General features: G+C 30.6%; 1 protein-coding gene across 2 annotated transcripts; it reads left to right on the forward strand.

Annotated features, from left to right (window-relative positions):
* Positions 1-11,677: 11,677 nt before the first annotated feature.
* LOC108480689 (uncharacterized protein At5g39865-like) lies at positions 11,678-13,846 on the forward strand. 2 transcript variants are annotated; one of them, XM_017783764.2, is made up of 2 exons: positions 11,678-12,791; positions 13,632-13,846. In XM_017783764.2, exons 1-2 carry the CDS (start codon positions 12,073-12,075, stop codon positions 13,633-13,635), a joined length of 723 nt encoding a protein of 240 aa, XP_017639253.1. In that variant the 5' UTR covers positions 11,678-12,072; the 3' UTR covers positions 13,636-13,846. The 2 variants fall into 2 exon arrangements, with proteins under 2 accessions (XP_017639253.1, XP_017639252.1); XM_017783763.2 differs by having other exon boundaries at positions 11,678-13,846.
* The last annotated feature ends 1,726 nt before the right edge of the window (positions 13,847-15,572 follow it).

The following is a 15,572-nucleotide window of genomic DNA, read 5'->3' on the forward strand; positions in this document are numbered from 1 at the left end:
AATTCCGGTGAAGCTGATGTTGTAGAAGACTACAGCGATGGTGAACTTCTAGTTGCTTCAGTCAATGATTCTAAAGTAAGCGAGGAGTGGATACTTGATTCAGTCTGCACCTTCCACATGAGTCCCAATCGGGATTGGTTTACAACTTATGAAACAGTGTCTGAAGGTGTTGTTTTGATGGGAAATAATGCTTCATGTAAAATCGCAGGTGTTGGAACAATTAAAGTTAAGATGTTTGATGGAGTTGTCAGAACACTTAGTGACGTGCGGCATGTTCCAGAATTGAAAAGAAATTTAATTTCGTTGAGTACTCTTGATTCAAAAGGGTACAGATACACAGCTGAAAGTGGGGTTTAAAGATTTCAAAGGGTCCTTGTTGTGATGAAAGGGCAAAGAAAGATTGCCAAGTTATATGTTTCTGAGGTTCTATCATTCTCGGTGATGCAATTGCCGCTTCCTCTTCCTTGTCGATGATGATATTACTAAACTTTGGCATATGCGCCTAGGGCATATGAGTAAGAATGGCATGGCGAATTAAGCAAAGAGGACTTCTTAATGGGCAAGGAATTTGCAAACCGAATTTCTGTGAGCACTGTGTTTTTGGGAAGCAAAGAGAGTTCGATTCACTAGAGGAATCCATAACACGAAGGAAGCGTTGGAGTATATCCATTCGATCTGTGGGGCCGTCCAGAGTGCCTTCGAGAGGTGGAGCTAATTATATGCTAACCTTTATTGATGATTTTTCCAGAAAAGTTTGGGCGTTCTTCCTGAAGCAGAAAAGCGATGTGTTTTCCACATTTAAGTCTTGGAAAATTATGATTGAAAAAGACGGAAAACAGATAAAATACCTCCGCATGCACAATGGCTTAGAGTTCGCTACGATGAGTTTAATAGATTGTGCAAGTCGGAAGGATCATGAGACACTTGACGATTCGTCATACTCCACAGCAAAACGGCGTTGCAGAACGAATGAACAGAACGATCATGGAGAAGGTTCGATGTATGTTGTCAAATGCCAACTTACCGAAGTCATTTTGGGCAGAAGCAGCCTCTACTGCATGTTTTTTGATCAACCGATCTCCATCCGTTGCCATTGAGAAAAAGACTCCACAAGAGGTATGGTCTGGTAATCCTGCTAATTATTCTGATTTAAAGATTTTTGGGTGTCCTGCGTATGCTCATGTTGATAATGGAAAATTGGAACCGAGATCCATTAAATGCGTTTTTCTTGGTTATAAAGCTGGTGTAAAAGGCTATAAGTTATGGTGTCCTGAAAATAGAAAAGTTGTGATTAGCAGAGATGTTGTTTTTGATGAAACTGCTATGCTACCTAACTTATCTCTTAAAGACTCTTCCAATAAAGAAAACCAAAAGCAGGTGGAGCATTAGATTAATACGAATCAACTCCTCAAGCCAAGATACAAAATTGAGAATAGAGTTGCTTCTTCACCGCAATACTCTATCGCCAAAAACAGGACAAGAAGAGAAATTAAACCTCCAAAGAAGTATGCCGAGGTTGATCTAGTTGCTTATACTTTAAATGTGGTGAAGATATAGATGCGAATCAAGAGCCATTTAATTATTCGAGGTGATTAGTGTGAAGACTCGAAAAAGTGGATGTTTGCTATGCAAGAGGAGATGGAATCACTCCACAAAAAGCAGAACATGGGATCTTGTAAAACTTCCTAAAGGTAAAAAGGTGTTCATTGTAAATGGGTGTTTAAAAGAAAGAAGGGACTCAGGAGTTGAAGAACCCGGATATAAAGCAAGGCTTATTGCAAAGGGTTACAGATCAAATTCCGAGTGGACTTCACAGATGTGTTCTCTCCGGTTGTTAAGCATAGTTCGATTCGAGCTTTGCTTGGTATTGTTGCCATGCATGATTTGGAGCTTGAGCGGTTAGATGTAAAACGCATTTTGCATGGAGAACTTGAGGAAGATATTTACATGCAACAACCGGAGGGTTTTATAGTCTCGAAAAAGAGGACTATGTTTGCTTCTTGAGAAAGTCCCTTTACGGTTTGAAACAATCACCAAGACAAGGGTACAAGAGGTTTGATTCCTTTATGACTTCTCATGATTTCAAAAGAAGTAGTTTTGACAGTTGTGTCTACTTTAAGAAAAATGTTGATGGTTCTTTTGTGTATCTACTTCTTTATGTTGATGACATGTTGATAGCGACAAAAGATAAAAGAGAGATAAGAAAGGTTAAAGCCCAACTAAGTAAAGAATTTGAGATGAAAGATTTAGGACCAGCAAAGAAGATACTTGGTATGGAGATTCTCGAGATAGAAAAGCAAGTAAATTGTACCTAAGTCGGAAGGGGTACATTGAGAAAGTTCTTTGCGAGTTCAATATGCAGAGTGCTAAGCTGTTAGTACTCCTTTAGCGACCATTTCGACTTTCATCGGCCTTATCTCCTCAATCGATAATGAGATTGAGTACATGTCACATGTTCCATACTCTAGTGCAATGGGATCTCTCATGTATGCTATGGTTTGTTCACGTCCGATTTATCATATGCGATCGGTCGCTTTAGCGAGATACATGGCGAATCTCGGTAAAGAACACCGAAAGCGATTCGATGGATTTTAAGATACTTACGAGGCACTACTAATGTTTGCTTACAGTTTGGAAGAACTAAAGATGGAGTTATAGGGTATGTTGATGCTGATTTTGCTGGAGACCTTGATAGAAGAAGATCTCTCACAGTTACGTCTTTACAATCGGAGGTTGTGCAATTAGTTGGAAAGCCACTTTGCAAACTACGATCGCTTTGTCTACCAATCAAGCTGAGTACATGGCGATTCTTGAGGCTTGTAAAGAAGCTATTTGGTTGAAGGACTATTTAGTGAACTCAATGAAGACCTTCAAATCAGCACAGTATTTTGTGACAGTCAGAGTGCCATCTTTCTTACAAAAGATCAAATGTTTCATGAGAGAACAAAACACATTGATATTCGGTATCATTTTGTTCGTGATATTATTGCTTGTGGTGATATTGTTGTGAGCAAAATTAGCACTCATGAAAATCCTGCAGATATGATGACTAAGTCACTTCCTATAACCAAGTTTGAGCATTGCTTAGACTTGGTTGGTGTTCATTGTTGAAGTTAAACCCTTAAGGGTTTTTGGAAGAGGTGAAGAACTTGTTTATTGAAAGTTCGCGATGAAGAACTTGTTCATTGAGAATTTGTGTCAAGGTGGAGATTGTTAGAATTAAGTGACCCAAATTCTTATTTAAATAAAATACGATGGAAAATAAAATAAAAGTAAAATCCATATAGAACTAGACTTCTTTTATTTTATTTTAGAATAAGGTTTTAAACCTTATTAAACTCCATCTATTTTATATTGATTAGGATAAGGTGTTTCAATCCTACTAGAATATGGCTTTACAAGCCTATAAATAGACATAGTCTATTCCTCTTGTATTTGAGTAAAATTTTTTCGACATAGTGAATTTTCTTCTCCTCTCTTGCGTGGTTTTTTTCCGAAAGGGTTTCACGTAAAATTTATGTGTTCTTTATTTTTATTTATTTTATTCTATTTTATTTTCACACAAAAAAGATAATAAATTATTAAATATATAAATTTTTATTAAAACAGACTTTTCAGGAAAATATTTTGAAATCGCCAAACAATGAAAATATTTTACATGATTCATCCAAACACCAGAAAAGTAAATCATTTTCCAGAAATCATTTTCCAAAAAATTATTTTCCAGAAATCATTTTTCGAAAAACATTTTACCTGCAAACAAACGGAGCCTTAGTCTCAATCTATCTGTATTTGCAACAGCATCTTTGATCGTGCTAATAACAGTCTTTGAGCTACAAATTAACTCCTCAGTAGTGTTGTTATATTGTTGGAAAATATACATATTTCTATTCTTCCATAATAGCCAACACAAGCCAGCAAAATTTATACTAGAATCAACACTCCCATTTCGAAATTTTATCTTGCCTTTCAAATTTGCTTTAATCCAACCAAACAAATCTAATAAATAGAAATACAATAAAGAATTTTGAGATATCACTTGACTCCACACAGCATTCGCATCATAGCCAGGGGCGTAGCAGGGGGGGCTGGCATGGCCCCGGCCCCCCCAAAATGGAAAATTTCATTTTAGGCCCTTGAAATTTTTTTAAAATTTTAAATTAGTAAAGGTAAAATTCCACTTTGGCCCCCCTAAAATTATAAAAATTTAATTTAATCCTTTACAAATTATAAAAATATAAACTATAAAAAATTAAAATTTCATCCGGCCCCCCTAAAAAAATTTTCTGGCTTCGCCCCTGACCATAGCAGTCCCTCAAAACATGGAGTATAGATTCTTGTGTCACCCTACATAATACACATCCGATATCATCTATCAAATTTCTTCTAACCCTTTCTTCATTCGTTAGAAGTTTCTGATGCATCTGACCACAAAAAAATGTTTAATTTTAATCCGTGTCTAAATTAGATGAAATGAAAAGAGACAATTTTTTTAAAAGAAGAACTGTGGTTAGAATTTCTTAAAACTTTGAAAATTTTCAAATTTCTACAAATCTTTTAAAATTTGAATTTTTTTCTATAATTTCTAGAACCCTAAATTTGGCTTTGGATTTAACTTTGCAATTGGGCATATTGCTATTCCATTTGTTTCATTTGTATAGCTATGGTAGTGAGAATTAGATCACATCCACCAACCAAATTTAGAACTGACAAATTTGATTGGTATTGAATAATCGATATAGAGTTTATAAGTAAAAAATTCGTCAATTGCATTAAAATTTTGTTAAAATTAGTTTAAATATTTGATTTTGTTGTAATGTATATTTTAGTCATTAAAGTATATCGTTTTTCTCACTTTGATCTTTAAAGTTGTTTTTTTTTAACTCACTTCAATCATTTATGTTATCTGAAATTTTCAATTCAATTCTTAATGTTATCACATGTTTCCAATTCAATCCTTTGGAAGTTAAAAAATTATTGGGATATCCAACCAATCATAAATGGCTTAAAATATTACTCAAATCTACTCATATTTATAAATAGTTAACCCAAGTCTATTTTGGGTCCGCCTATATTTTTAAAAATATATTCTTATATTTATTTTAATTTATTATTTAATAACTTAATACATTTTTATTTATATATTTTATATATAGTCAAATCTTAAATTTTTTTCTCAAAAAATCTTAAATTTTAAGTTTACATTATAGTAGTATTATATATTATTATAAAATTATTTTTATATATTATAAATTACATAATATATAAAAATAACATAATATAAAACATTACAAACTTGGAAAAATGAGTCAAGTCAGGCTTGGACCTTGAATGTTCAACCTCGAGCTCAATCCATATTTTAAACGGGTCTATTTTTTTTTTGCCCAAGTCTATTTTTCGAGCCTAATATTTTTTCCCAAATTCTCCCAAATTTTGGGCCGACCTTCGGTCTTGGGTGGATAATTCGGCCCATGAACAGATATAGTTACGTCACAATGAAATCATAAAAAAAAAAACTAAATTTTTTTTTTAAAATTTTAAGAAATTATATTTATATTAAATTGTTTAAAAATTTTAAAAATATGTACTACTTTTTAATAAAACTAGTATGATTCTCACTCACACTTTGCATTGGGTTAAATTTTTTTTTTTTGTTAATTATAGAGTAAAAATTTAAAGGTTGCAACATGCTCTAAATTCTTGTGCCATTCATATATTTGAAATTTAGTCTTCATACTTTTATTTTCAGGAACTTAGTCCTACTTTTCAAGTTTAAAAATGTAAGTTTATTTATTAATGCTGTTAAAATTTATTTGTTAAATTTGTTGGTGTGACAATTAGAAATTAAACAAAAATACTCACTTGGTATTCATGTAACAAAATGCCATTGTAATTGACCTGATTTTAATAGAAAATTTGAACAGTATTAGCAATTCTTAAAATTCATATCAACATTTTAATCGGAATAAAATATTTAGACTAACTAATGGCATTATAAGAGTTGAGGTACCAAATTATATCAAAATTAAAGTATAGAGATTAAATCTCAAATTTGAGCAAAGTATAGGAATCAAAATTGAAAATTAACTATTTTATATAATCTAAAAATAGAGGATTAGAATTGAAATTTAGCCATTAAAACGAAAGAAAAGGAAATCGACATGTGTCAAGTAAAGAAGGCATTCCTTTAGTATAGATTGTAAAGGTAATAAAACTATAAAATTATAAAAATGATTACAACTTGTAAAAGATTGTAAAATTTGTTATTGAAATAATTAAAAATATTATTTAATTGAAATAACATTATTTTATTATTTAAATAATTTGAAAAAAAATCCAAAGTTATTATAGGTGGTATATTTTAGGAGACAATAATTTCGTGTTCAAATTCTAATAGATGTGATCTATAAAATTTTAAAAGTATTAAAATTTCTAATATTTTTAAAAAATTTAGTAAATGTTTTATAGTGTTTTTTTAGTTTTATAAATTTTTTTGCATTTTAATAATTTTTAATTCTTTTATATTATTTCAAAGATTTTTAAGTTTTTGATGATGTCATTATGACATCATCACCATCACATGTGGCAATATATGATTCATTGAATATCTCAACCATTAATTTTTTAACGTTCAAATGACTTATTTGAAAACATTTGATAATGTTAGAGATTGAAGTGGACCAAAAATAATTTTTAAGGACCAAATTAGAGAACACTCTAGGCACTAAAGTGTGCATTAATGTTTGTGTTTCTATAATAATTTGTTTATATTATTGAGTTAATTGCACCAAACATCCTCAAATTATAGTTCTCATTTTAAATTGGTCACTAAATTTTAAAACATTCTAATTACATCCTCAAACTATCAATATTATATCAATTAAGTCCTTTCATTATTAAAATCATTAATTTAACTGTTAAATGGCATGTCAAATCTTATATGGCATAGGCCCTATTTTGCAATTGGCTGATAACTGATTGTTAATTGCAGTGGCTAATTTAACCAACTGATTTGACCAACTGATTCTATTAATTGTTTATTTAAAAGTATTTGGTAAAACTTAGCTGATAGTTAAAAGTTGATATGTGTAAAATGACAAATAAAGGCACGACACATTTTATTATTAAGTATTTGTTTGTTTATAATACTTTAATCTTTATCGGGTGAAATTATTGAAATAAAATACTATTACCAATGAATTAAAACATACATTATGGAAATTAATTAATGAATATTTTGAAAATTTAAATAAACAAATTTCTTAAGTTCCTTATTTGCAAATATTAATCTTGTGAAAATTGATAAATATTAATAGTGTACTAATATTATTGTCCGTAGTAACAAAGGGAGTAATTTTAAGTCACTTGGTGGATATGTCATTCCACATGTCTCATTCACAATTTAAATCCTCATTATTTCTAACCCTTTAAAATTTAAGAAATTATTTTATTAAAATTACAAAATCAGATCCTATCATTTTATTGTCTTTCAATCACAAATCAAATAAATCATTTAAGTAATTATAAATTTTATTTTGCTGAAAATAATTATCAAAGAAAAATAAATTTATTATTGTTACGTTTTGAAGTCCGAAAAATAAATATGATCACGAAAAATATATTTTAATTTTTATTACAATATTAACAAAAAAATATGTATTGCATTTAAAAAAATTAAATAATACACACAATAAATCCATCACGTGCCACCTCCATATTTGTCCACATCGGTAAAATTCTTCAAAAAAACAAATGGTGTTAGTGTAGGAATCAATTTATATAATGGATGCCAACCTCAAGATCAATGTGATTCAAAATAAAGTTAAGAGGCCAATGGGAGAAAATTTATCAAGTTCAGGGACAATCTATATATTAACCCAAGATTATATTATCACACATGCACTATATTGATAAAATATATATATATATATATTTATAAAAATATATAAATAGAAATTATTTTTGATTGAAATGGTAAATTAATATATTAAAAGTTACAGGTTTCAAATTCAAGTTTTATTATATATATAATTTTTTAGATATTATATAAAATATTAAAAAAAACCTTTATAATATTTTCTATTTTGTAAAAAATAGTTTTTGATAATTTTTAATTGAATTGAGATCTAGTTGATAAAGGATACGAACTCAGTCATACTCTTAAATAATATTATAAATACGGTGAAAATGCTTGCCAAGTCCCTCTAATATAGAGACCGGATCAAATTACTCTACTATTAAATAGATCAAATAGATCCCTTTATTATTAAAAGAAAGCAAATAAGATCAAATTGCAATAGACTTAACATTTACTCTTTGAAAAATGATGTGAAAGTATTTCTTTTGTATTTCCCAGTTTAACTCTAAACAAAAGTTTTATTTTAGAATCATAATAACTTTTAACATATTAACTCTATTAAATAGACATTTTATTGAACTATAAATGTTAAGTATATTAAAATTTAATTTAATTTAATTTATTTTAATAATATGAAAATTAAATTTATTTATTTAATAATAAAAACTAATTTGAGTTTATTGTATCTATCAAATACATTCACTTATGTATATACATATATGATAAAATACTTGAGCTTGTGTTGCACACGTGAATTTACCAATGATTTCTTAGTGTAATGATTGAGATTCTCTATTCACATTTCAAATTTTAAACTCTAAATTTACATTTTTTTAAAGTGAATTTGGATGGGCGGTGATCTGTGATGTGGTGTGTTTAGTTTATTTTTTTGTCTCACTTTATAATATTGTTATAGTATATGATATCATTGTCACGACTATTTTTATACTACTCGTAAGTAAACGCACTGCTCATCTAAACTCATCTTTAATATTTAAAGTTTGAGAAACCAGTTTCAGCTGATGAAATTTTCTTTTCCCAGTGTGAAAAACATTGGAATCCAATGACCAAAGAATGCAAAAGATAACTTGCCTTAATTAAGTGTCCTCGCTACAAGAATCCATTAACAATGGGAAAAGAAAATACAAATTTTGGTCTTTTTTGGGAATCACAAATCAAAGAATTTATTTTCCATCAATCAGCATGTGGATTATGTTATCCCCTCTCCACTTTCTTCCTCCAACCATGTGAAACTTTTCAGAGTCCACTCACTTTGGTTGGGTCAAATTATTATACTTAAAATTTTAATCCTTGTATTTTAATATGTTATAATTTGATCCCTCAATTTCAATCATATTATTAGTTGATTCAAACAGTTATTATCTTAATCACTGTGATTAAAATATTGATTAACTAATGATACTATACAGTCGAATTATACTAAATTAAAGTTGAAAAATTAAATTTAAAAATTTAAGCATAAAAAGGAATCAAAATTATAATTTGACCTTTTTTTTAAAATATATTTTTTGATTTTTTATTTTATTCAGTCCATTGAAACACTTTTGTCCCACTGTTACAGGCATTATGGATGGGGTTATGGTCCCAAACACCACATGTCAGAATCCATCTTTGTCCCTCCCTTTCCAATGTTAATTCATTGTCTTAAAAATCTCACAATTTTGCAGAGAGGTGCTACTGTGTCATAGGAGTATTAAAAGAACAACAATCTCTCACTAACATGTCCATGTTTTTCATTAATGTTATGTCAAAATAAGCCTGCAAATACATAAATTCCCATCTGCTTGATAAATGGCCAAAATTTAATGTGTTTTCAATGAAGTAAATTTAGTTAAGAAGCAGATTAAGCTGAAGTGAGATTTTTTAAGGCATCAGAACAAGGTATCTTTTATGTACAAAAAGACATAAATGTTGAATGCAGATGTTGTCCAAAACTCATTTTCTACTAAACCCTTATTCCATTTAACCTTAACCCTCCAAAATTTTTTTGGGGGCATCTTGTTGGGATGTGATTGTGAAGTGAAAACGCGTTAATGGTAATAATGCATTATATAAGAGTTAGATCGGATTGATGGATCAAGTGGTAAGGCATTTAGTGTTTACTTCTTCGTTACTTTTTCGGTTGAAAAGTGTGGTAGAAAAATATTAAATTTTGCTATTAGTTTTTGTATTTTATAATTTTTTTAGGTTTAATCTATGTACTTTTTAAATTAGTTAATTTTAGTTTATGTACTTTTCGAATTGATTAATTTTAGTCCTGATTCAAATTGTAGCAGTTAAATCCATTTTTTAAAATTTCAGTCTTGATACAAATGACGATCATTAATCAATTAACTGAATTTTTAAGTGAGTACTATGTGAAAATAATAAGTTAGCGTGACGTTACACATGTGATAATATGTTTGATGCATTAGATTTTAGAAATAACAGAACTTAACTTAAATAAATTTAACGGTTATTGTTTGGTGTCCGGTGATGATCGAAAATTTAAAATTTAGAAAGTATAAGGACTAAAAATGACCAAATTAAAGTGTAAAGAATAAATCCACAACTTTTGTAAAATATAAGGACTGAAACCATAATTTAACCGATAAAAAATGTTGTGAAAAGGTGTTAATTTTTGCAGTTATCCATTGCTGCCAAAAATAAATATAATTAAAGATTAAAATAGCATTTCTGTACATAATAATGAAAAATTAAAAACTAGTTAAATTATATAGTATTTAAATAATTTGATATAATGATGCGAAATTATAATTTTTGCTCGACTCAAGATTGAATCCAAACCTAATGTCCCACCAAAGAATGCTAGATAAAAAGAAGTGTGACTGGAAATATCTATAATGAAAGATGAATGATGAGGGCAAGGGGGTTAATTAAAATTAAAATTTAATTAAAGAATAATTGCCCATAAAATTTTAATTCAGTTAAAAATTTAAAAATAATAAATATTAATGTGAGTTTTTTTATATATTTTATATATAATCTATATATATATAATACAATTTTAACTTAAAACATTATGGTATTTAATCTCGTATTTAATCTCTTAACTTTACCATTTCAACCAAAGCCTCGTTTAAATTTTATATCATTTTTATAAGTATATATATGAAGCTTTCCATTTACATTGTAGATGTGTTATAATCTAATATAAATAATTAGGCTAAAGTGTAAAGAAGTTTATTCACTACATTTATCTTTTTAGGATATATATTAAAATTTAAAAAAAACATAAAGAGAAACAAAACGCAGGACAACTTTTAAATTTACTTGTAAATTTACAATATTCTATGTCACAGATGGAGTCACGACTTTGCCCGATTCGTCTAGCCCACATCCTAATGCAAAGGAGTGCACCAACAAGTGTTGGAAGGAGTGGAAGTGAATTTTCTTCTCAAGTATTTGAATTAAGTTCAAATCTTAGAGTTGATTGTTGGAATAATTTTACCTGAATACTATTTCTTATTTGAACAAGATTAATCTCAAAAACCGTAAAATAAATGAAAACACATGGGATTTACAAAAAGAAAAGAAAACTTGAGCTAAAAATTTAATTCAACTTAATTTAATTATTAAAAAGTCAACTTATTTGAACTCAAAATAAATTGAAATTGACGTGAAAATAAAACAAATTCAAAATTGACCCTAAAATTAAAAGCAAAATTAACTTTGTTTTTATACCATTTTATCTATAACTTTTAAATTTAAACTTATATATTTTATATTATTACAAAAATTATAATATTAACCTAATTAATTCTCAATCACGATAATTTTAAAATTTAAAATAAGTAGAGTCCATCCTATCCATAATCAAGTGGACTTGCTGGGTATTATGAATATGGAAACCCAAAATGTAATGCCCCATCTCCTTGTTACAGTTTGATGCCTCTTTTTAAACCCCTTTTCAAAGCTAAAATAAACAAAACCCACCCTCTCAACCACCTTCACCAATAGACCAACCACCCACCTCCCTCCTCCCCACAGAGCCACTGCCAAACCTCCAAACAAAAAAAGAATACTGATAAAAAAACCCTAATCCCCCTCTTTTGAACCTCCTTCTTCAATCATTGCCCTTCTTCCTTTAACCAAACAAGCCCCCAAGAACCTAAAACAAGCTTTCTTTTATTCTTTAATGGTGTTTTCAATTTCAAATTGAGTCTTGGTAAGGGGAAAAAAGTATCGATCAAATGTGGCGGCCGTGGGGTAGCAGCAAAAAATCACCGGTGCGGCGGATTCACGACACGTCATCTCCTTTCTCCTGCTCGTCTTTCAAAGATATACTACACCTTTGCGCTGAGGATTATTCTCCTTCTTCTTCTTCTCTTCCCCTCTCTTCGGCAGCCAAAAGAACTGCCAATGTCTTCCACCGTGTCCGGATCGCCAACTCTATACTCCGCGCCTGGGGCGAAACCCGGCCCGAATCCAACAGGAAGTTACTGGATTCGGTTTCGGATCGGTCCGTTTCCGTTTCGATCCCGGACGCCGATAAGCGCATTGTGGTCTACTACACCAGCCTGCGCGTGGTCCGGTCGACCTTCGAGGACTGCAAAGCCGTACGATCGATCCTCCGGGGGTTCCGTGTCTCGATTGACGAGCGAGATCTGTCGATGGACTCACGGTTCTTGGACGAGTTGAAGGGGATCTTGGGGAAAAGCAAGTTGTCCTTGCCGCGGGTGTTCATCGGCGGAAGGTATTTGGGCGGGGCGGAGGAAATCAAGCAGCTACACGAGACCGGCGAACTCAAGAAGTTAATGGAAGGACTGTCAGCGGCCGAACCCGCTACCTGCGGTGTCTGCGGCGGTTACATGTTCGTGTTGTGCGACGAGTGTAACGGTAGCCGTAAAATTTACACTGAAAAATCTGGGTTCAAGATTTGTACGGACTGTAACGAAAATGGTCTCATCAGGTGCCCTTCTTGCTCTTATGCTCCCCTCTAAAAAAATTAACACCTTTTTCTTTTAACTATAAAAGGCAAAATTTTCGCTTCTGGTTCTAGCTCGATCTCTTATGCCTCCTTCTATTCTATTATAGCCCTGACTTGAATTGATTCTGAATTTAATGGGAGTCCAATCTAGCTACTAACGTTAACGTTGGATTCCAACAATAAAAAACTAACCTTTTTTGTAATTTTTGTAGCATTAAAAAGCAGTGAACATTGAAAGGGACAAACAGTAGCATTTTAGCATGCTTAAGTTTTGTGTAACTGTAATTGATTTTAGTGTTAATGGGTAGAGTTTTTTTTTCTTTTTTTTTTCTCCCTATTATTATTCAATTATCATGAACAATTAGTACTTTGTTACAAGGTCTTCTTGTTATTACATTCCCTGGAACTGTTTAGAATGATGTTTTGAAAGATGCGAAAGCAGTAGTAAATAAAATAATGGTTTGCAAGAACATATGTTGGGGTTTGTCCGCAAAACAGGGGTTCCTATTTGAGGCCAAAAAAATCTGGGTTCCTGCATGTTTAAGAGATTCTTTCCATAATTACTAGGCTTGATAATGAAGAGAAGAAAAGCTGGGTGACCATGGATCCAGGATTTACGGGCAGTTTTTTTACCCTGTTTGTCTTGTCACCCGTAAGACTTGATTTAGGGTTTAAATGATTTTTACTCTAGGTTTTGGGCTCGCTTCATTTAAGTTTATGATTTTGGATTTTGCCATTTGAATAATTGAGCTCCTTGGTGGGATCATGTTGGATAGTTGCAAATATAAGTGATGGAAGGATTTTTTTTTTTTTTTGAATTAGGTAAAATCCAAACAACCAATTTGACTAGCACAACTCGAACATAGCTCATATATGGAGCAATGAATACCTTTGATGACTATCTCAACTCGAACGTAGGTCACATCCGGGCCAATGAACTCTTGACCATCAGGACATTATATGTTGTATATTTAGATATTAATCTTTAAAATTCATTTTTGAATATATTTGGATATCTGAATCTATTATTGATTTCATTTTATTTTTGAGTTGTAGTATTTAATTCGATTTCTATTTAAATTTAAATTTATTTGATCTTGATTCTTTACTATTTAAATTTAAATCATTTTGGTTCAATTTGATTTGATTTGATTTTTATTTACAAAGTAAACAAATTATTATTGTTATCCAAGTGAAATTAAATTTTATCAAATTCCTTTTAGGATATAAAATAAATATTTTATGATATCTAAAATAAATATTTAAAATAAAAATAACTTTAAAAGTGTATACAAATTATTTTTAAAAAATAAAATAAATTAAAAACTAAATTTTTGCAAGATAATCGTAATTTCTTTTTTTCCTTATTTCTAAAATTGACCCCAACCAAACTATCTCACTCCGAATAAAAATGATTGCTCCTTATGGACAATTTCCAGCTTATGTTGAATAAACTATGTAACCTTTATAGAAAGGGATATGGAGGGTTAATATTGAATTGATGATGGTTGTAGTTGTAGTAGACATGGACAATAACCTTGAAAAAGACTTCTAATCTAATTAATCCAGTCCCAATCTCAATTTAATTTACTTCCCAAAAATTAGCAACTCGAACCTAAATAGATTTGTACTTAAATAATACGAACAAGTAACTCAAAATTATTTAAACTTGAAATTATCTAAATTCGTAATAACTTAAAAAATCCAAACCAAATCTTGAATTTAAACAACACAAACTTGAAATGGTTTGGTGAACTATATTACTATTAGAAAGTGTCATGGGCTGCAAATCAAAGCTCCTGACAAATGTATACGGAATGTCTCATGAAGGTTAATTGATCAAATGATGCTCATTTAATCCACTTGAATTAGCTCGATTCGTGGAATATATGAAGAAATTTATCTACTTGAAGTCTTGTGACCAAATTAGACACTCCAGTAAAACTTGAGTTATTAGGATTCTCATATTGTAGATAGATCCTAATCTCAACTGTTAATGTAATTTGATCTGTACAATTAGATTTGGGGAGGGCAACCTTCCCTTTCATTTGTAATCTTCCAAAGTAGTAGAGATACTTTGAGAGCATTTACTCGAACATCTTATATGTGTTACTTTTTTGTGGCATTTTTTTTTATCTTTTCGTTGCTCATTCATTTTGTGTTACTCTAGATTTATTTTTGGTGCCCTGGAATATTTTCATTGATAATTCTAAAGTTAAAGCTAACATAGACGGATTTGAACCCTAAAAATTTAACTAAGATCATATGAATTTCGAGATGAAAATTCTAAACCGGTGACAAAAGTTAATTGACAGCCCCTTTCGCATCTCAAAACACTCTTTATGGGCTATTTTAGGACCCAATTCTTTATGGTTTTTCCTATCCAAAAAATCCATTTCGAAACTGCAAAGTTACAATAGCATCAGTTTGGGTCATGCCTTTGAGACTTAAACCACTTACTATAGCAGTAATAGGCAGAGCCAATCAATGGAAATGTTGTCATCACATCAACATCATCTACCAAGGTTGTCTTGTCTTTTTTAGGAGGTAAACAAACCCCACTTCAGGTGATGTGTCCGATTCTACTCATAAACCAAACAGCAGCTGGTTTTAAGCAATCATTGGTCCACAAACCAGACCATGGGTCCAGTCCCTCTGCCCCTCCATGTGTAAACATATCATTATATCACTCTTTTTTCTTCTTCTACTGCAAAGTATTGCCATTACCATCCAAACATATCCTATCAAATTATTCTTGGTTCT

The sequence above is a fragment of the Gossypium arboreum genome, chromosome 1 (assembly GCF_025698485.1).
Source record: "Gossypium arboreum isolate Shixiya-1 chromosome 1, ASM2569848v2, whole genome shotgun sequence".
In the NCBI taxonomy this organism is placed as follows: Eukaryota; Viridiplantae; Streptophyta; class Magnoliopsida; order Malvales; family Malvaceae; genus Gossypium; species Gossypium arboreum.

Coding starts and splice junctions, on each gene's coding strand:
- LOC108480689 (XM_017783763.2), top strand. CDS start 12,073: ATGTGGCGGCCGTGGGGTAGCAGCAAAAAATCACCGGTGCGGCGGATT.